The 21,284-nt window shown below is 48.3% G+C and overlaps 1 protein-coding gene and 1 long non-coding RNA gene across 3 annotated transcripts in view; one reads left to right on the plus strand and one right to left on the minus strand.

Moving 5' to 3' along the window:
• Positions 1 to 1,340: 1,340 nt before the first annotated feature.
• On the plus strand, positions 1,341 to 16,485 carry LOC307221420. The gene is made up of 2 exons (XR_013841392.1): positions 1,341 to 1,445; positions 14,757 to 16,485. It is a non-coding gene; the product is annotated as an uncharacterized lncRNA (long non-coding RNA).
• A 2,492-nt stretch (positions 16,486 to 18,977) lies between these two features.
• Positions 18,978 to 21,284, minus strand: part of NOVA2 (NOVA alternative splicing regulator 2) — a gene marked incomplete at its 5' end in the record, with an annotated part of 61,973 nt that continues 59,666 nt past the window's right edge. For both annotated transcript variants that reach the window (XM_079985571.1, XM_079985572.1), the window contains one exon: positions 18,978 to 20,968. In XM_079985571.1, the coding sequence (XP_079841697.1) occupies positions 19,952 to 20,968 (1,017 nt within the window). In that variant the 3' untranslated portion in view covers positions 18,978 to 19,951. The remainder of the gene's footprint in view (positions 20,969 to 21,284) is intronic.

Consider the following 21,284-nt stretch of genomic DNA (forward strand, 5'->3'; position numbering starts at 1 on the left):
TTGGTTTTTCTCCCATTGAGATTACGATCTTTTTTGCTTATATTCCATATAATATATCCCACCTTCGCCACATCAAGCAGTTGGTCCCTGACCTTGCCCGCCCATCCTGGCCACGGTCATCCATTCAACGGTCACCTCCAGGCTTGACCACTGTAATATGCTCTACGCGGGGCTGCCCTTGAAGCTGTCCCAGAAACTCCAGCGGGTGCAGAATGCTGCAGCGAGGCTCCTCACAGGGTCTCCGCTATGGGAGCATATTCACCCAGTTCTTTTCCAGTTGCACTGGCTCCCGATGGAGTACAAGGTCAGATTTAAGGTGCTGGTTAAAGCCCTTCATGGCCTAGGACCCTCGTACCTACGGGACCGCCTCTCCCGGTATGCCCCACAGAGAGCCTCAAGGTCCATAAATAGCAACACCCTAGTGGTCCCGGGCCCTAAGGAAGTCAGATTAGCCTCAACCAGAGGCAGGGCCTTTTCAACACTGGCTCCCGCCTGGTGGAACGCTCTGCCTCATGAGACCAGGGCCCTGCAGGATCTGATTTCTTTCCGCAGGGCCTGTAAGACAGAGTTGTTCTGCCTGGCCTTTGGCTTGGAGCCAATTTGATTCCCTCCCCCTCTTTCTTTTTTTCTTTTTCCTTTCCCCTCCTGTGATGAGGCTGCATTTTAATATTTTAATGTTTCAATATTTTAATGTTGTATTTTTGTTTTTAAGTTGTATTCATTCAACTTGTTTTTATTATTGCTTGTTAGCCGCCCTGAGCCCCGCCTTGGCTGGGGAGGCTGGGATATAAATAAAAAATATTATTATAATATTGTAAATGCAATTGATACAAAAGATAAAATATTAAGGCCAATGGAACCTCGATTTCTAGAGGCTGTGTACCTCTGATTTCTGGCGGTAGGCAACAAGGTTGTGAAGCCTGGGCAAGCAAAACCAGCGAGGTCCATACAAGGAGGACGTTTATGGTCTTCTGTCTGTGTGCAACATTACAAATCCTGTAGGTGTTGTCAACTAACACAAGTTGTCACAAGAACACAGCTGGAGGATGCACTCTTGCCAGTCACATGTTGTGGCTTCAGGTGAGACAAGTGGGATGCAACGAATGGGGGTGTGATGGTGGGGTGCGGGCTGGGGGGTGATGGGTAGCACAGCTGACAGGCACCCTAACACAGGCATAGGCAAACTCCGGCCCTCCAGATGTTTGGGACTACAATTCTCATCATCCCTGGCTAACAGGACCAGTGGTCAGGGATAATAATACAGTGGTACCTCAGGTTACAGACGCTTCAGGTTACAGACGCTTCAGGTCTGGACGCTTTCACTGCGCAGCGATCCCTCTTGCTGTTCTGGCTTCTGAGATTCAGAATATTTTTTTTCTTGTTTTCCTCCTCCAAAAACTAGGTGCGTCTTGTGGTCTGGTGCGTCTTATAGAGCGAAAAATACAGTTAGTACTTAACCAAGGTACCACTGTAATAATAAACCTTTATTGTGACTACGCCACCTGTGTGCAGTGAAATTAAATGATGGGATTGTAGTTCCGAAACATCTGGAGGGCCAGAGTTTGCCTATGCCTGCCCTAACAGGTAGAGCTGGTGTCCAAGCCTGGCCTTAAGTCATAAAAACAGAGTGGTAGAGCTGGAAGGGACCCCCCCAGGTCATCTAGTCCAACCCCCTACAATGCAGGAATTTCAGCTAAAGCATCCCTGACAGATGGCTCTGCCATGCAGCTCTTACCATCAGAAAGTTCTTCCTGATGTGTGTATGCAGAGGATACCGGGCACTCAACCCACACTTTGCAAATACACCTGTACAGGTAGGTGAATGTAAGCATGAGAGGGGATGAACACTCTGCAGGTTTTGATTCTGAGTTTGCAAATTCCCCCTGCCTACATATATGCAACCATATTATATTTTTTCCTCCCGATCCAGTACCTTTTAAGCTAGAATTAAAACCGTCAGCATTCAATAATGGGGAGTTTGCTTGTAGAAAGATTCCTTCTGCCAGCAGGGGGAAACAGAGGTAGCAGGAACAGTGGCGACACAATATATCCTGTACTATATATCCATCTACAGCCAATTTCATGAAAAACCATCATTTTGATAGGCATGCATTTTTAAAAAAAGTTATTTAAATTGGGATATTACCAGCCGGGAAACAGACACACATTAAAGGTTGAAGGAAAAATCTGTTAATTTGGATTTGACATTCAAATTGACACCCCAAAATATTTTTTGAGATTTTGATTCTGTTTTGAGATTTTCAAGCATGACTATTAAGATTTAAAATTTGGGTTATTTTTAACTTATACACCCAGCAGTGGTTTATTGTATCATTTGCCAGTCTCTGGTGCTGAACCCTCATTTATTTCTATCAGGCCAATCAATTGCACACACCCCTCAAATCCTAGCAGAATGGACTTCTAATGCGAATTAATGCAAAATAAAAGTTCTAAGTGGAGGTATTTAACCAGGGTCCAAATTAGGAACGAAATAGAATATGATGCAACCCCGGAATCTTTGTCCAGACTGAGATAAGGCTGAAATTAATTTCTGCGAGGTTTTGATCACTCGTCAAATTTCCCAATGTCACCATTCGGATGTGGATGTCAGCATTTGACAATTGGACGGGAGAATGAAAAGGTTGACATCAGACTCCAGCCAATGTTTGGACTTAATCTTAACCATCCATTCAGTCCGATTGCAATTCAGCTGTCCAGTTTGGGCTGCTCCTTGTCAGATGCTGTCAAACATGGACTGCCGCAACATTAAATGTTGAAAGCTCTGGGTATCAGGAACCCAGGCTGAATGCAAAATAGCCAGCAAGGAATTGCACAGCCAGAGAACATTCAGAGAATATTCACCGTTAAGACTCATAGAGGAGAAACGCCGCTCCCGTTTGAGAACTTAGTCCTGGTTTCCGTGAAGAAATACGTAATACGAAGCCCTAGTATACGTAATACTAGGACGCGGGTGGCGCTGTGGGTTAAACCACAGAGTCTAGGGCTTGCTGATCAGAAGGTCAGCGGTTCGAATCCCCGCGACGGGGTGAGCTCCCGTTGCTCAGTCCCTGCTCCTGCCAACCTAGCAGTTCGAAAGCACCTCAAAGTGCAAGTAGATAAATAGGTACCGCTCCAGCAGGAAGGTAAACAGCGTTTCTGTGAGCTGCTCTGGTTCGCCAGAAGCGGCTTAGTCATGCTGGCCACATGACCCGGAAGCTGTACGCCGGCTCCCTCAGCCAATAAAGCGAGATGAGCACCGCAACCCCAGAGTCGGCCACGACTGGACCTAGTGGTCAGGGGTCCCTTTACCTTTACCTTTAAGCCCCGCAGGTGATTCTGTGTGGGTAATGACTTTGAGGGAAATTGGGTGTGTGTGATGCGGGTTACCAGGTAGAATACTGATTTGGGGAAATCAATTAAATTAAGGCGACTTCGATGGGACTAGCTCTCTCCTGGGTGATTAGAGTGTGAATCAAGTTACGTGGTTAAATCAGAATACATTTTGCATACGCAACAGAACCATTAGCTATTTCTTGCTTTCTTTTAGGATATGCTCCTTCTGTTTCTACGGGAGACTCTGCAGACAAGTGTTTGGGTCTGAAAAAGCAGGGTCAAAATCTCTTCGATAACTATGATCCGCAGCAGTTCTAAAGAAATTGGCGTTTCTGTGTCCTTAGCCGATGAACCCAAGCACTGCCGCAGGTGCTGTCTTGGGAGAGAGTAGAAATGTCTGCCTTTGTTTGTTTTGAAGGAGCACTTAGATGAGCAAGTCCTTCTTTTAAAAATACGTATATAGGGGAAATCAGGGGCATGTGTGTTCCCCCCCCACACACACATTGAAACAAATTGATTAACTGGTTAATATTGCAATCCTAAAAAATATCACCAGCTCCCTGCTAGATAGAGACTGCTTTATTCATTATATACTCAGTAGGTCAGAGTTCTATAGGAGACTTTGAAGTCCCCAAAATACCAGAAGGCCCTAAAATACCACTCCGCTCATGCCCACTTCCACTGCTCCTGGGCCTATGAAGCATGGGTCCGAGCAGTTTGCCTGGAAAAACCCACTCTATAGTGCCGAATCAGAGCAAAAGTCAGTCTGTTGAAAACCCAACGGACGTTTGCTCCAATCCAGCCGTAAAGATCCGGTTTTCCAGCAGGACAAGTGGAAGTTGGGATGAGCCCTAACACAGAGCGGGGCTTTCTGCGCAGTGGCCCCGATTTTGCGAAACAGCATCCCTGTTGGCAAACAGCAGCCACCTCCTTTTTGCGGGGAAATCGAAAACCTTTTCCGTCTTCGTTTCGACAAGCTTTTCTCTTTTGCCTTTGGGTGTTTATTTTGTTATGTTTTTTTTTTTGTTTTTTAAAGGCCTATGTTTACTTGTTGTTTTGCTCTGCTCTTAAAACTATTTTTAGTTGCTTCCATGGTGTGTTTGGCAATCACCTTGAAAGCTACGTGAAAGGCAGTTCGCAAACAAATAATATAATAAATATCCCACAAATATCTGTTGAGTTTGGTGAACAGGGAAGGGGCATGGGGAGAGAGCGTCAATCTTGTCCCAAGCGGTGAGAGGCTGCACACAAATGCATAGAATTGTCGAGTTGTAAGGGACCCTCCAATCCCCTGCAGTGCTCTCAAGCACATTTAAAGTACATCTCTCCCTACACATCACAGGAATTCTGGGCATTGTAGCTTGTTTGGGGTTGCTGAGACTAAACAATCGTGCCCAGAATTCTTTGAGGGAAAGGCGGTGCTAGGAATGTGTGTTCGTGGCCCAAGTGTCAAACTATGACCTTGGAAACTGTGGTTCAAATATGCCACCCAAGCCATGAAGCTCACAGGGCGAGACTTGGGGCCAGTCACAGCATCTGATCTACCTCGCAGCTTTGTTGTGAGATGGAAAATGAAGCAGGGGGAGGAGGATGGTGTGCTGAGCTCCGTGGAGAAACAGCCAGATGCAAATGCTAAAAATAAAAGTTATTTACTCCAGTCCCCAGGAAGGCCACTTCTGATCTCCTTGCCTGCTCTTCATCCATGGTTTTGGTCTACTGCAATGCGCTCTACTTGGGGCTGCCTTTGAAGGTGACCCAGAAACTACAACTAATCCAGAATGCGGCAGCTAGACTGGTGACTGGGAGCAGCCGCCGAGACCATATAACACCGGTCCTGAAAGACCTATATCAGCTCCCAGTATGTTTCCAAGCACAATTCAAAGTGTTGGTGCTGACCTTGAAAGCCCTAAACGGCCTCAAAGGCCCAGAATACCTGAAGGAGCATCTCCACCCCCATCGTTCAGCCTGGACACTGAGGTCCAGCTCTGAGGGCCTTCTGGCGGTTCCCTCACTGTGAGAAGCCAAATTACAGGGAAGCAGGCAGAGGGCCTTCTCGGTGGTGGCGTCCGCCCTGTGGAACGCCCTCCCATCAGATGTCAAGGAGATAAACAACTATCTGACTTTTAGAAGACATCTGAAGGCAGCCCTGTTTAGGAAAGTTGGTTGACATTTCATTGTGCTTTTAATATTCTATTGGGAGCCGCCCAGAGTGGCTGGGGAAACCCAGCCAGATGGGCGGTGTATTATTATTATTATTCCTGGTATGCCCCACGGAGAGCCTCAAGGTCCATAAATAGCAACACCCTACTGGTCTCTGGCCCTAAGGAAGTTAGATTGGCTTCAACCAGAGGCAGGGCCTTTTCAACACTGGCTCCGGCCTGGTGGAACGCTCTGCCTCATGAGACCAGGGCCCTGCAGGATCTGATCTCTTTCCGCAGGGCCTGTAAGACAGAGTTGTTTCGCCTGGCCTTTGGCTTGGAGCCAATTTGATTCCCTCCCCCCCTCTCTTTTTTTTTTTCTTTTCCTTCTCCTCCTGCGATGAGGCTACATTTTAATATTTTAATGTTCCATTATTTTAATGTTGTATTTTATTTTTGTTTTTAAGTTGTAATCATTCATCTTGTTTTTATTATTGCTTGTAAGCCGCTCTGAGCCCGGCCTTGGCTGGGGAGGGCGGGGTATAAATAAAAAATTATTATTATTATTATTATTATTATTATTATTATTATTGGCCATAGAACTGAATGGAAGCCATTGAGAATCAGCCGCTATCCATGCATCCCTGTCTGGTAAATGATGCAACATTGGGAACTGGTTTATATGGGGACCAGTGTACCCACTGCAACACAGGTGGCTTTTACAGGTTTCCTCTATGTACCTTGTTGCTATTCGCTTCCTTGAGTTGATGAAACGTGGTTCACCTAGACTACTGGCCCGGAAAGGGGCTACATATATTTCCAGGTGGGCAAGCGGTGCCTCTGGTGTTAAGATTTCGGAACGAAAAATGACAGTATGTGTTAATGACAGGAGTCCAGCAATGGCGGGTGGGTGGGTGGAAGTTGGGGGGACAAGTGAGAGATGAGCCCCTTGTTTGGGTGGATGTGCGTGCTCTCCTGCACCCCACCTGACACTGCCTGTGGTTGTGGGAGGGGGAGAACACACACACACCGGCAGACAGAACCACAGCACCATGGAATTGTACTCGGGAGGGACTTGAAGCGCTCATCTAGTCCAGCCCCAGCAATGCAGGAACCGGATTGGTCGGAGGCTATAACTTTCCAACACAGTGTTTACTTCTCCATTTCCACCCTCCCATTTCCCTCTAGGATCGTTCCGTGCCAAGAAGCATTGAAGGAATGGGTTTCCAAAACCTAAAACCTGACTGGGCAGTTAGTCTGAAACGGGCCCCCAAATCCTCATTTTTCCTTCTCCAAGGGAGCATTTCTAAAATGCTTTAACTTGAGCTCTTGAGCCAAAACCCAGCTGTATAAAGTGCTCAAAGCTCTCTCCTTTATCAGTCCGTGACGGCAATGTATGGCCTTGACTGTTCCAGCGGAGCAGGGATGGCACGTCTGGGTCTTATCTTACATTCTGACCACTCGTGACGCACAGACCTAGTCCGGGAACAGCGCCAGGAGAGTTGGTGACCTTCTTGCCCCAAGATAAGAGTGCCGGAACAAGAATACCCTTATATGGTCAAGAGTACAGGAAGAGGAACACCCTTTATGGTTAAGAGTACCGGAGCAGGAACATCTGTGATGTCAACCTGCGTGTATAAGCTGACGTGGTTGGATTCCTGGGGAAGGAGGGAGAGGGTGCCTGGAGGATATATATACTGCATGAAATTTCTCATTTCTTTGGACTTGCTGTGAGCTGACCACGCAAGTGCCTTCTGCTATCCGGAGAGCAGAATAAACTCTTTCTTTGAACCAACCTCGGTGTCATTTGACCTCCTTCCTCCTGTCCGGGAGCAACGCTCACCCAACCAATTGTTAGAGTCCAATAAGGCTACAGCATAGGGTCATGCCTCCAAGTGGGGCTGTGTGCCTGAGACAGGGGCGTTTCAGATAAAAAGTTTGTGTCTTGTTCTAGTTTCGTCTTTTGCGAGAAGATGCCGGGAGCCGAATTTACGCGCCGACAGGCCCACATACATTTGCTTCTCTTAAGTGTACTCTGTGTGAGTCAGCAATTGCATTTTAAAAAAGAGAATGTCTTGCAGCATAATTTTGAATAGCTATGGCTGCTTAATGGCTCAAAAAAAATATCCGGTCTGCTCCCAGGTGGCTGGAAAGGGGTTTCCTGCTCTAACACACAGCAGTGGCTGTTGCTCTGTTCACCTATTTGCCCTGGTTTGTGCCCCCCCCCCCTCAGTTACAAGGGGCTGTGATAGTGCTGGTGGAAGCTAGATGCTAGCGCACAGGACACAATACTGACCCCTAGTGACATAATACAGGCATTACAACACCCCAAAAAATATAAGGGAAGCACTTCCACTCTAAAATCCAGCCAGGATTTAAGTTTAGAAATCTGGTCTTGAATGCAGATAAGCAAATTCGTAGACTGATAATAAAACCTCAGAAATTTGGACTTGCTTAGCTGGATTCAGGATGCTGTGTCACTCCCTTCTCTTTGAAATCCATGCCAGAGGGAACATACAGGATGAAGCGGAAAAGCTCACTACACACAAAGGGGTGCCCTTCCTCAACCTTGCCCTCTTCCTCCAGATCAAAACGTCTTAAGCCAGCTTTTGCCAAACTTTCCCCCACCCGAATTAAAATTGGAGGCACACTAAAGGGTTTACTTTTAGTGTGTAGATAGGAATGGCCCCATAACCTCGAAGGAGGCGGCCCACTGCATCTCTGCACGAGTCCCTGATATAAGCGTGCTTCCAGATTAGGAGGAGAATTCCAGAGCAGTCGCTCACACAGAGTCCTCTGGTATATCTGCTTGCATCAGTGCATTAGGGGGTTACTGAATGATGCAAACCAGAGACGCAGCAAAATGACCTGCAGCCCAATAGATGTGTCCCCCAGATCAGCACCTCGCACTGAGATGCAGCGGACCACCTCCTTGAAGGATAGGAGTCGTCCTGCGTGCATCTCCCACCGAGAGCAATTTGCTCATTCAGTCACATGCTGAGATGCAGTCGCACCACTCGCTTCAAGCAGAGGCTGTGGGAGGGAGGCAAGACCACAGAACGGAGACTCATACAGAGAGACAGTGGGGGCAGCCTCCTTTGTGGGAGAGCGCTTTTGGCTCGCAGGCTCCACCTTTGACCTCACATTCTCACGCCACGCAAGCCGTTCTCTTGCAGCCACGCAGTTTGGGAACGGCTGACCTGCCCTCAGTCAAAGTAGGCAGGAAGTACCTGTAGCCTAGTCTCTAAAGCAGGGTTCCCCAACCCGGTGCCCTCCGCCATCGCCTCCCGTCGGGCAGAGCCGTGGTCCAAACAACTTCCGTAGGGCACCAGGTTAGGAAAGGCCGCTCCAAAAGCCACCCTGTGCCCGATTAATGGGACAAGGAAAGGGTGTGGAGGGGGGATGATGAGGCTTAATCGATGTGGCTTCATTGCTGTGACACATGCCCCAACTCCATTAGTAAAAATGGGTTAAGAGATTGTTGTGAAATGTAAAGAAAAAACGACAACGCAAGACGGAAGTGATCTCATGAATGGACATTTATCATGACAGAAATGAGTTAATAGTATTAGCACTAAAAAAAATGCTGACTCCACTGAGCACAAAATCAATACACAACTTTACACTAAACACACAAACCTACCAAGACATTCAAGAATTGTTTTTGATTTTTTCTCCTTTCTTTCTTTCTTTTTTTTTTTTTTTTTTTTGCTACGTAGCCATGGCAATGGAGCTGCTGACTCGGTTGCGCTCTCTCTCTCTCTCTCTTTTTAATTCCTTTTTTTTTTTTTAACAATAAAAACATTTTAATTTTTTTTCCAGCCGTATCCCCGCCCTTCTCGGTTTCTCCTCCCCCTTTGGCACCACCCCACGCAAATAAATAAGATCGCTCTCTAAAAGGAGAGGTTGGATGGAGAACGAAAAAACAAAATTAAAAAAATCCAGAATGGCTGGAGACAAGTTGCATAAAAGGTAGCTGAGGTTGGTGAAGATGTCAAGCGAATGGAGGGGGCAGGAACACCATCACCCTGCCCCCCCAACCTGCCCCACGGCTGTCCGGAGATTGACCCATCTAGTCCTGCAATGCTCTGACTCTCTCCCAGACCAACAACAGAGGAAGCGGCCTGAAAATCAGACCATCGGTCAATTGACTCGGCCCACTTTCAGGGTGGTGTCTCCCCCAGTTCTACCTGCCAGTGTTGCCAGGATCAAACCGGGGAACCTCTTTGCACAAAGCAGCTGTTCCACCGCCCTTCCCGAGTCCCAAAGGACAGGTCTAGATTTCTAGGGAAGGTCTGGACATAGCCTTATTGCAACCCAGACTGTTGAGGGCCACAATATGCTCAGCATTGCCTGAATGGCTGTTGGGGGTATAGGCAGGGTTACAGGCAAGATGCTATCTGCATGCGAGAAAGACCACGGCCATTAACAAGGGATGCTGAGACCCTTCTGTCCGAACGGCATGGGAATTGTAGACCCAAAACTTGAGGCACCCTAGGCCTGCTGGCCAGGGGAAAGAGTTCTGATTTATTATGTACAGCAAGGGCCGCCCAGAAAATAGGAAATTGCCTTATTGGTCCATCCAGCGCAGTATTGTCTACACCAGTGGTTCTCAACCTTGGGTCCCCAGATGTTTTTGACCCACAACTCCCATGATCCCTAGCTCACAGGACCAGTGGTCCAGAATGCGGCAGCTAGACTGGTGACTGGGAGTGGCCACCGAGACCACATAACACCGGTCTTGAAAGACCTACACTGGCTCCCAGTATGTTTCCAAGCACAATTCAAAGTGTTGGTGTTGACCTTTAAAGCCCTAAACGGCCTTGATCCAGTATACCTGAAGGAGCGTCTCCACCCCCATCGTCCAGCCCTGACACTGAGGTCCAGCGCTGAGGGCCTTCTGGCAGTTCCCTCACTGCGAGGTTACAGGCAACCAGGCAGAGGGCCTTCTCGGTAGTGGCACCCTCCCTGTGGAACGCCCTCCCACCAGATGTCAAAGAGAAAAATAACTACCAAACTTTTAGAAGACATCTGAAGGCAGCCCAGTTTAGGGAAGCTTTTAATGTTTAATAGACTATTGTATTTTAGTGTTTTGTTGGGAGCCGCCCAGAGTGGCTGGGGAAACCCAGCCAGATGGGCAGGGTATAAATAATAAATTATTATTATTATTATTATTATTATTATTATTATTATTATTATTTGCAGGCCAAAAACATCTGGGAACCCAAGTTGGAGAAAGGCTGGTTTACACCATGGGTAGGCAAACTAAGGCCCGGGGGCCAGATCCGGCCCAATCGCCTTCTCAATCCGGCCCACGGACGGTCCGGGAATCAGTGTTTTTTTACATGAGTAGAATGTGTCCTTTTATTTAAAATGCACCTCTGGGTTATTTGTGGGGCATAGGAATTCGTTCATTATTTTTTCCAAAATATAGTCCGGCCTCCCCACAAGGTCTGAGGGACAGTGGACTGGTCCTCTGCTGAAAAAGTTTGCTGACTCCTGGTCTAAACTGACTGGCAGCATCTCTGAAGGGTTTTGGACAGCCTACCCAGAGATACCGGGAAAGGTTGAGCTACGGCCGTTTTTCGGTGTTTACTCTGAGAAGGATTTCCAAGTGCAGCACCCCTGTAGCAATATCCGTCCTGGCTGTAACACCTAACCCCAGTAAAAGAATATCTGCTCCCCAATTTGTGGCTCCCTTTTCCTTTTCAATCCTCTTGTCACTTTTATGCATAAACATGTCTCTGAATGTTTGAAAACACAAAATTAATGGTCTCCCTTTCCCCCCCCCCCTTCCCTTCCCTCCCCACCCCCCGCCCCACCGCCAACATGTTTAAACAGAAACAAGAGTATTTACAATGAAGCGATGGTGAGGAAACGTTTTTGTTCACAGTTAAAAGGGAAAAAGTGACATCAAATCATCCCATTCAATAGTTTAAATCGTAAGAATTTGACAGTCTCTTGCACTTTTCCTTTCTTTCCTAATATTTATATATTTATATTATATACTTTTTAAAAAAAATTTATTTTATTTTTATTTTTTTATTTTTTTTCCTGTAACATGGAAGATGAGGAAAAAATCCAAAAAACACAGGTTTGATGAACACAGAAGGAGGGAGGTTAAAAAGTTCAAAATGATGGAAGGGTGAAGCTCAGAAGTTCAGAAGACGGGTTGAAACAAGGTGACTGTCCCCGGCAGCGAGAGAATTCGAGATGGAATATCCCCAAATTCGGATGAAGCAAAAGTTGACCTTTTTTTTTTTTAAAGAAAAAAAGAAACAAACTTTTGAAAGGTGAGAGGCTGTGTCCCCCGAAAAAACAACACGCTAGAAATGTTCTTGATGCTGAGAAGGATGAAGGTGGATTTGAAAAAAAAGCAGTCCGGAGGTAGCCAACCAATGTATAAATAGTCCCACGCTGCTTTAGATAAGTTTTTTTTTTTAATAATAATATATATATATACTTATATATATATTTATATATAGAACTTTGTGGTGTGCGAACTCGTCAAAATGCTGGATGAAAAGTATGCTCCGGATAATGGGTGTGTCTTGACACAACGTAAAAAAGGCTGGGGGAGCGTAAGGGGGGGGGGAATGAAGGCTTGACACTCAAAACTGGGATGTACAGACAAGCAGAGGAGAGGAGTTTCGCCTGGAAAAAGTTCCCATTCGACCTTATCGAAAGCCTTTTCCCTCACGTTCCTTTCCTCCCCCCCCCTTTCTTTGCCCCCTTCTCATCCCGTCACCAAACCCCCTTCATGGAACGCAATTGCCTGGAAACTGAAGAAAAGAAAACAGCAACAGTGATATGGTAAATGCAAGGGGAACAGTTAAGTGGAGAGCAGATGATAACAGACGGTTCTTGCTCCCCCCCTCCACTGCTCCTGGGTTTCCAGCATAGGGTGTGTGCATATGTTAATGCTGAAATATGCACATGAATGTTGGCCCTTCGAGACTGAGTATTTTTCGTAAGAGAGAAAACTCTCCCTTCTTTTTTATTATTATTTCTGCCCCAACTTCCAAAGCTGCCTCTTGCTCCTTTAATTCGGAAGCGTGGAGCCCTGCCTGAACCTGTTTGGCTTGAGACAGCTGCTGCGAGTGGTTCACAGGGCAATCCCAGAACGGGGCAGCAGGGACAGCGGAGTTTTTCTTTAGACTGGGGTGGGAGGGCAGCCGTAAAGTCCAGCCATGCCACGCCTCCCCCCCACACACATGGTTGACCTTTTCAGGAACGCTTCCATTACTGAATCCATAAAAGTCTGGTTCATATTTGGCACATAGAAAGCTTGCAAACCTCAGCTGCCAACACGGCAGGCCTTCCCACAAGCACCAGTGTGGGTGTGTGGAGAGGATTAGGAGTCGAGGGACCGAAACACCCAGGAATCAGTGCTTTCGAAACTTAATAAAATTAGGAGGGAAGAAGGGGAATCAGGAAGTACTGGTAAATCCTGGTAGTGGAATCTGGTGGAGAGAGAGGAGGCAGAAAACCCAACCATTCAGAGATACGCATTTTGATCGTTGACATTGATCCCTCCACCTCTTTCCTGGCCATCAAAGTCATGGCTATGGCCAAAATAGGTACACCAGGAGAACAGTATCTCAAGCAGGTCAGACTTAAGGGGATTTGGGACGGGAGGGGGAACAGAATCACACCCCAGCACGGAAAACAGCAAGAGAGACACCGGCTACAGCCAAGATGAACATCCAGCCACAACAGGGACGTCTAATTCACTCTGCAAGTTCGTCCCACCAAAATCCACAAGACCTAATTCTGGAGAAATAGGTTGAGTAGCAAGTAATTCCACTGGGAAACAATGGAAGGGACTTTGGCAGGACAAAGCTAGAACCCCACAAGTTTCAACTAATAGATTGTTCCCACTGGGTATCCAAAGAGAGAGAGAGAGAGAGAAATGTTTTCCAACCTGAAACAATGACCCGGTTTGCTGGAGGAAGGATCTCAACCATTCACTAGAGTTCAGAAAATGCTGGGTGTGAATCTACAGTATAAGATGGGTTTTTAAAGGTCTCTCCCCCCCCAACACCCTGCCCCCTCTCATTTTTTTTACACCCTTACTGCAAAACCACAATATCTACAAGGTGGTAGGGATTTCGGCTAAAGCAGAGTTAAGGAACCCTTCCCTGCTCTTAAATCAGTAAGGTGTTTCACCAGATTTCACCAAATCAAACCAAACCAAACACTGTTTCACTGAGCAGACCCCCCCCCCAAATAAGGAGCCAGAAGACAAACTGGACTCCCCTCAAATGAAGTTGCAAAGTATTTAGGAATCCCACCTACTAGAGATTAGCATCAGAAGAACTATAGAGGTTCCCAACAGATGCAGAAAAGACCTCAAAGGTCTCTCTTTATAAGAAACATTTATTTATTTGTTTGTTTGTTGTTCTGTTTTTAAAGCCACTATGGATCCCGATTTCAGATCCATCGACAAGTTCTACACTTTGCTTAAGAAAAAAAAGTTTTAAAATATCAAAACGCACCCCCCACCCCTCCCAACAATTCTCCCTTTTAAAAAAAATTAAAAATTAAATAGCTGCATGTTCTGTATAAATAAAAGTTTGGCACTTCGAAAATGTGAGGGAAAGTGCATCTTTTTAAAACAGGATATGTCAGTATTATTCTTGATGGTTAATTGTTCCACCAAAAAGACATTCTGGTATGATACAGTAATCCATCCATCCCCCAGACTGGTACCCTCCAGATGTTTTCAACCACAACTAAAACATCTGGGGGGCACCAGGTTGAGGGCGGCTGCAGCTGCAGGGGCCAGAAATGGTTCCCTGTTGCTCCCCCACCCACCCCTTACAGAGTCTCAAATAAAAGATGACAAAAACTAATTTTGTAGATTTGAAAGGGAAGAGTGAAGGGGGTGGGGAGGAGCCAAGAATTTACTGGGTAAGTTCTCCTGCACTAGCTCTTGTGGTATGGACAGGAGATGTTCACAGTGGCCCTTGCACAGCTCAGCTCCTGTTCGGTTCAGGGGAACCTGCGCTGTGGGTGCTTCCTGCAGGAGGGGACGCAGAAGAGAATCAGGTCCAGGAAACCTTTGCAGAAAGAGCTACTTGGCTGAAGGAAAGGTCTCAGCACCAAAAGGATTTGGGCATTCTCAGCATGGAGCTCTGTGTGCAAGTTCTGTTGGCCAAAGTGAGTCCCCAAGTTAAGGACACCGTGAGCCCATGGAGAAGCTGACCTTTGCAGAGAAGACCCTCAAAAATAAAACGGAAAGGGCTTCACGGACTTTTGGGCATGTGAGCCAGTTGCCAGGAGATACATGCTCTCTCTCATGCACAAGGGTGGTGTTTAGGTGGAAGCAGGAAAGAGAATTGTGAGCCGACAGCCAGATTTGTTCGCCAGCCTTTTTTGCCTGGTGCATATAGAAACCTCCAGGCCATCCTTATCTGGTGCTAGGAGTTCTCCGTGCTGGAATCCAAACGGTTCGGCTCAATGGATCTCCTAGCAAAGTGCAGGCCTTGATTCCTCAGACAGAGGCCCGAGGGGCCAACAGAAAGGGCATTCATTCCAGTCAAAATGTCAGTGAGAATCATCATAATCTGCAGCAGGTAATTCTGCAATCCAGATTACCGTAGACCGGACTGCATTCCACAATTTCAGAGAGCAGAGACGGGACTGTATTCTGCGTCTCCCGAGGTGCAACAAAAATTCTGCAACACGCTTGGCGGTGTGGGCAACTCAGTCACAAGCCAAGATGGGCGTTTGCTGTCCTTGCTGGGAGATTCTCAAGTTATTTTAATTCTGTAGAAAGATGGGAACAATTCCCTAGGGCCCTAGGTGCCCAAGCACCCACAGAATTCCTGGGCACCCACAAATTTCAGTGCCAGGGCCATGCACACTGCGTGGCACCCGTGGCCCCGGGCAGCCACGATCGTGGGGCCATACTGGCACTCCTGGATGGGAATAAAATGCTGGCCACAGCTCCTTAATCTCAGTTTCCGTTTAGGAAAAGGAAAGAAAAACGGGGGAGGGACTTTTTGATCCACATGGCTTCAAAAATACAATTGAAAGCTTCTGAGCAGCGGAGAAGTTTGAGGAAGCTTCCCAGGCTGAGGGTGGGGTGCTTTAGTGCAAAACGTCTTGCCCCTCACCATCGCTAGCAGAAGTCAGAGGCATTCTGCAAAAAATGGGGAAGCATAAGAGAAAATATGCAAACTGGCATTATGCATGAGCATAATTCACCCAGGTTGCAGAATCCACATTTTCTCTGTCGCGGAATTGGGGTTTCCTTGGCACGGAATTTGGATAGTGAAAGTGCTCATGAGATCCCATAGTAGAAGGGAGGGGCGGGAGGGGAGGGGGAGAAACAGCAGGAAGGAGTAGAAATCACAGCCTCGGAATACACTGTCAAAATATCTGCAGCATTGGGACGATAGGGGTGCTGGGGCAGGGGGTTCCCTTTTTGTCTTACACATCCATAGTATTAAAAAAGACGCAGACTAAGAGTTTGGCACAAAAACATTTCCTCGTCTTCCTCCCCGCCCCCGCCCCCACCCGACAAAAAGTCTTGATATGCAACACACTTGCAAAACAGCAGCAATATTTTGTTCATCGTTTAAGAAGAAAAATAACCACCCGGGCGGCCCGGAATCTCAGCCAGTGTCAATAGAAGCATTAGGTCACTGGCCATGTCTTTCACTGACCGGCAAAATCTTTCTCGGATAATACGCTGGCTGTGGCAGCTCTCCCTCGCTCCATAAAATCAGTGCAAGATGCTATATAGATATTGCTTCCTTATTTTTTTATTTTTTTTTAGTATTTAAGTTTCACATTTTGAGTTTTTTTGTGTGTTTTTTTTGCTCCCTAGTGGTTTTAGAGCCTGAAGACCCTCCTTTCAATCTAAGAAAGAAAACAGAACTGAGACTTAATAAGCAACGAGTCCCCTGCCTCCCCAGATCAGGGCCCATCTCTCGGCCAGAGTTGGCCCCAGCGCCGGCCTCGCCTGACCCTTGCGCAAAATCACCTAGGTGCCTAGAGAAAGGGGGGGGGGAGTGCAGAAGTCTCCCAACCGCTCCGACTCCCAACTTTACCCCGTGCTTCAGAAAGAACCAGGGAGGAAGTGTTTCCCTTCTAGCAGGGGGCGAAATATTGCACAAGTCCACACCTCAAAGCTGCGGTCAGGAGGAGAGTTGCACGTCTAGGCTGCAAGAGATAATATTTGTGCTAACAAAAGCTATGAGCGCATTGAGAAGCCGCCAGAAGGTTAGACGGCACCATCATTGCTCTCGCTCGTCCCCACTCCCACCCCGATTCTTCACAAATATGCCCCAGTTGGCTCCTGACCCAATTCGAAACGTGTCTCAGCCGTTCCAAACGGGATTCTTCCCCTCAAATTCAGCTGCACGGAACTCTCCTGCCGCCAACCTTACGACAAACAAGCCAACGTTTGCAGAGATGCTCAAGTTAGGTCACCCTCAGATAGTACCGCGCCACAGGCTAGCCTCAGCCACGACGGCTGCAAGATCGCTCGCGCCTTGCGCGGCTCGGAAAGGAAGTCGTGCGCCGTGCCACAGGTACGCCGCATCACGGTGAGGTCCGGGTGACGAGGTAGACATCCACTTCACATTTTGAGAACTGGACGCGGGAAGTCGTCCTGTTCTGGGACAGGGAAACAGCCACGCTGCTAGAGCAACTGGCAGCAGGGACCCTACCCCCGTCAAACATAACTTCCAAGCAACCTTTTAATCGAAAAGAGAAAGAAAGAAAGAAAGAAAGAAAGAAAGAAAGAAAGAAAGAAAAAGACTGATGCAACCCAGTGTTTGACATTGCACCGCATATGCTTCAGGTTTCGTTCAGCCTTCTGGCAAACCCTGGGCTCTTCCTAAGGTTCCCACAAGGGAGTATGACACAGACACACACATGACACCAAAGCTGGGGGTGAGGGATGTTCCTATTTAAAATGCTGGCACCTTCAAAAAGCAGATAGGGTCACATCCTCTCAGGGAGTTAAAGAGGTTGATGCGAGCCCTATATGTAAACATAGCAGGGAGATAACCCTGATTTATTTATTGCCCTTCTGAGGGCGGGTGAATGGGTGGGACAGTGTTGAACCTTCAGTGGCCGGCAAATATGGAGGGATAAGAGGCCAGAGCAACACACAGAAAGCCCTGAGATTGGGCTACCAAACTGAAAGCCGCCACTCGCGTTGTGGGGGGGATGAGGGCCAAGAAAGGGGGAGTTGCGCTGCCGCTACAGCCAACTGTACCCCAACATTTCTCGGGTTTCAAACCCGGCATCTGTCACCGTCCCAAGGGCGCCGGAAACAGGAAGTGGCAGGGAACTGGGTTCCCTACCGGGCCCAGTCACTGGGAATAAAGGCCCTTCTCACCGCTGGGAATACTGGTTATAGAAAGGCCAGCGGGAGGGGCAGTGGGTCGAAGGGAAGCCGCAATTGGGCAGGGGGTCCAGAGAGGCCTGCAGCAGCCCCCTTGTCGACATATAGTTTATTTCGGAAGAAGAAGAAGAGTTTGGACTTGATATCCCGCTTTATCACTACCCGAAGGAGTCTCAAAGCGGCTAACATTCTCCTTTCCCTTCCTCCCCCACAACAAACACTCTGTGAGGTGAGTGGGGCTGAGAGACTTCAGAGAAGTGTGACTGGCCCAAGGTCACCCAGCAGCTGAATGTGGAGGAGCGGGGAATCGAACCTGGTTCACCAGATTACAAGTCTATCGCTCTTAACCACTACACTACACTGGCTCTCCTCCAGTTCTACTCCTTCAGGTGCTGCTCAAGAAAGCTAATACTGACAATGGCAGCTGTCTCCATGCATCTCAGGAGGCCCTTGGGCTTCCACTGCGTAGGCAAAGGGGAAAGAGGAATTGTGCTACCTTTGAAGAATGGACCAATCACACCTGGCTGGACAGTCGCACCCAGGGCTGAGTCAAAATGGCCCTTCTCTTCCTAGTTCCGGCCCCTGGGTTTTTATCAAACAGGGCGGTGAACTTTTTGAGAAAGATGGGGTGTGTTTTTTTCTGGCCGTTCGGAAAGAAAACGAGACTTTGGCTCCCAAAAACCGAGGGAAGCTCTGAGAAACCGAGGGAAGCTCCTTTCTCCTTGCTCTCCGAACGCAAGAAAACAGAGGCCTTGCCTATGTGGGGTATTGTAGCCTCGCAGGAAGTGCCACTCCCCGATGCTGAAAAATCGAGATTCCTGAGAGGCGCCACAACAAGAAGTAGCCAAGCACATCAAAGGAGGCCTCCGTCTCGCGACACCCAGGGAGAAAGTAGCTAGAATCACCTGTCAGGGGGATGGGAGTGCGACTTCCGCATCCGCAGAAACGAGGCCCTGCTACTTTGACCCCGTTCTACATTCGTGCCGCCCCTCTTACAATGCTGGCGCTCATCCATTCGCAGGAGGAGCAAGCTCACAAGCTCAGAGCTCCGTCAAGACTCGCGGCTCACCAAAAATTATCCTCAGTATAAACAGGGATAAAGACACCATCACCTACAACTTTCTGAACAAATTTACCTTGCCTTTTTGTTTTGTTTCTTCTGATTAGTAGGGCTGAGAAATGGGGGGGGGGAGGACGTACACGCTTCCCCTCCCCTCTGAAATGAAACTATGCATAGAAGAATTGTAAAACAAAGAAAGGGACAAAAACAAGAAAGCGAAAATCAAAGGGGGAAAAGCCTATCAACTCAACCAAGCCGTTTGCCCAACGCAGAGCCCAACACCTCAACCTCACCTTAGAATGAGCCACGCTACCTACAGGTAGGAAAAACCCACGTTTAGCTTCACTACGAAATGCAGGCGTATTAGATAAAGAGCTGCATCAATTTCAGAGTTCAAGGTCATGGGGCAGATGTCACTTTGTGAACCGTTGTGCCATGATATGAACCCCATCTCTGCTTCCCTCGATTTAGAGCTATATATTCTGAAAACCCCGCCTACGGAGCATCCACAGAGGTTGATGCTCTGCGTGGGCCCGGAAGAGGGATACAAGGTGCCCGCTCCCCATCAAGGAATTCGGAAGTTGATCTACACTCTGGGTAGTTGGGGGGCAAGAAACATTACGAGACAGATCTCCCCTCCCCACAATCGTGATTCTTGGTTAAGAAACTCAGAAATAAAGAGGGAAAGAAAGAGGAATTTCTTGTTTTCTTAAAAAATGTTTTTTTTTCTATTAAAATCCATATCAACTCAAAAAGAAAAGAAAATGTCGCCATATATATATACATATATATGTGTGTATATATGTATATATATCTGTATATATACACACACACACAAACAGGTTGCACCATTGGCGAAATAAAGGTCCAGGAAAACGAATGTTGGGTTGCTTCCCAACCAGAGGGGTGTGTGTGTGTGTGTGTGTGTGTGTGTGTGTGTGTAAGAGAGAGAGATGGACACTGGACTGGGGCTGGTGTTGGGTAGGTTACAATTTTAATGATTAAAGAATTGACTTGAATTCTACTCCTTCCCCCAGACTTCCCTCTGGCCTTCTCTTATCCCACTTTCTGCGGGTTGGTGGCTCGGACTCCTTGCTCATACGTTACTCGCTGGCTGATAAGATACTGCGCCGCTTGCGTAGCGGCCGGAGTGCCTGTGATGGTGACTTTACGGTTCCTAGTACCCGGGATAAACTCCCCCTTTTTGGAAATCTGGATGCGGGCGCCCGTCAGCTCCTGATACTCCACCAACGTCTTGCCGCCTTTCCCCAAAATGGCGCCCACTAGGTTCTCCGGAACGGCAATCTCCACCATATCTTTGGCGCTTTCCACCAGCTTCTCCGTGGCCAAGAAGGAGCTGGCCACCAGTGGAGAGGCTGTCCCCAAGTAGCCATTGGCTGCCCCGGTGGCAGCGGCTAGGGAACCCAACGTGAAGGCCCCCACGGCGCCGGCTGGGGTGGTGGTACTGGTGGAGGCTTCGTTAGCGTAGGAAGCCAAGAGGTTGGCGGCGGCGGCGGCGGCTGGATTCGCGCCGGCGGCCACGGCAGCCAGCACTCCGGAAGCGGCGGCTGAGTTGAGGCCGAGCCCCAGAGAGCTGGTGTTGTATCCATAGCTCGCCAAGGTGTTGAGAGCCGTGCTGATGGCCAAAAGGTCACTGCCAGAGAAGCCCGGCAGAGCGGCCGGGAATGCTCCCACCCCGGCGAGGCTGGTGTGGCCCAGCAGGCCCGAAGCGGTGGCTGCGGCCGCGGCGGCGGGCAGCACGTCCGTGGAGTTGGCGTAAGGGGATCCGGTGGGGTTGGAGTTGGCCACGGGGCCAGCGATGTTGGCGTAGCTGATGTTGAGGCAGCTGCTGCTCTGCGGGTCCTCCTGGATCTTCTGCACGATGATGTCCACTGCCTTGTGGATCTGCTCGGGCTCGCCGCTGATGGTCACCACGCGTTCCTGGAGGTTGATGCCCTCAGGCTTCTGGCTCAGCTGCACCCAGGCTCCAGACTGCTCCATGATGGCCTTGACCGTGGCCCCGCCTTTGCCAATGATCAGCCCGGCTGTGCTGTTGGGAACAATCACCTTGGCCTGTGTTGGGGAGAAACGAGAGAAGAAGAGGAGGAGTTTGAGGTTTCATTTATACGTACAGGTATATATGGGTGGCGCTGTGGGTTAAACCACAGAGCCTAGGGCTTGTGATCAGAAGTTCGGCGGTTCAAATCCCCGCGACGGGGTGATCTCCCTTTGCTCGGTCCCTGCTCCTGCCCACCTAGCAGTTCGAAAGCACACCAGTGCAAGTAGATACATAGGTACCGCTCTGGTGGGAAGGTAAACAGTGTTTCCGTGTGCTGCTGTGGTTCTCCAGAAGTGGCTTAGTCATGCTGGCCACATGACCCGGAAGCTG

The sequence above is a fragment of the Podarcis cretensis genome, assembly GCF_951804945.1.
Source record: "Podarcis cretensis genome assembly, chromosome: 8".
NCBI classification, from domain to species: domain Eukaryota; kingdom Metazoa; phylum Chordata; class Lepidosauria; order Squamata; family Lacertidae; genus Podarcis; species Podarcis cretensis.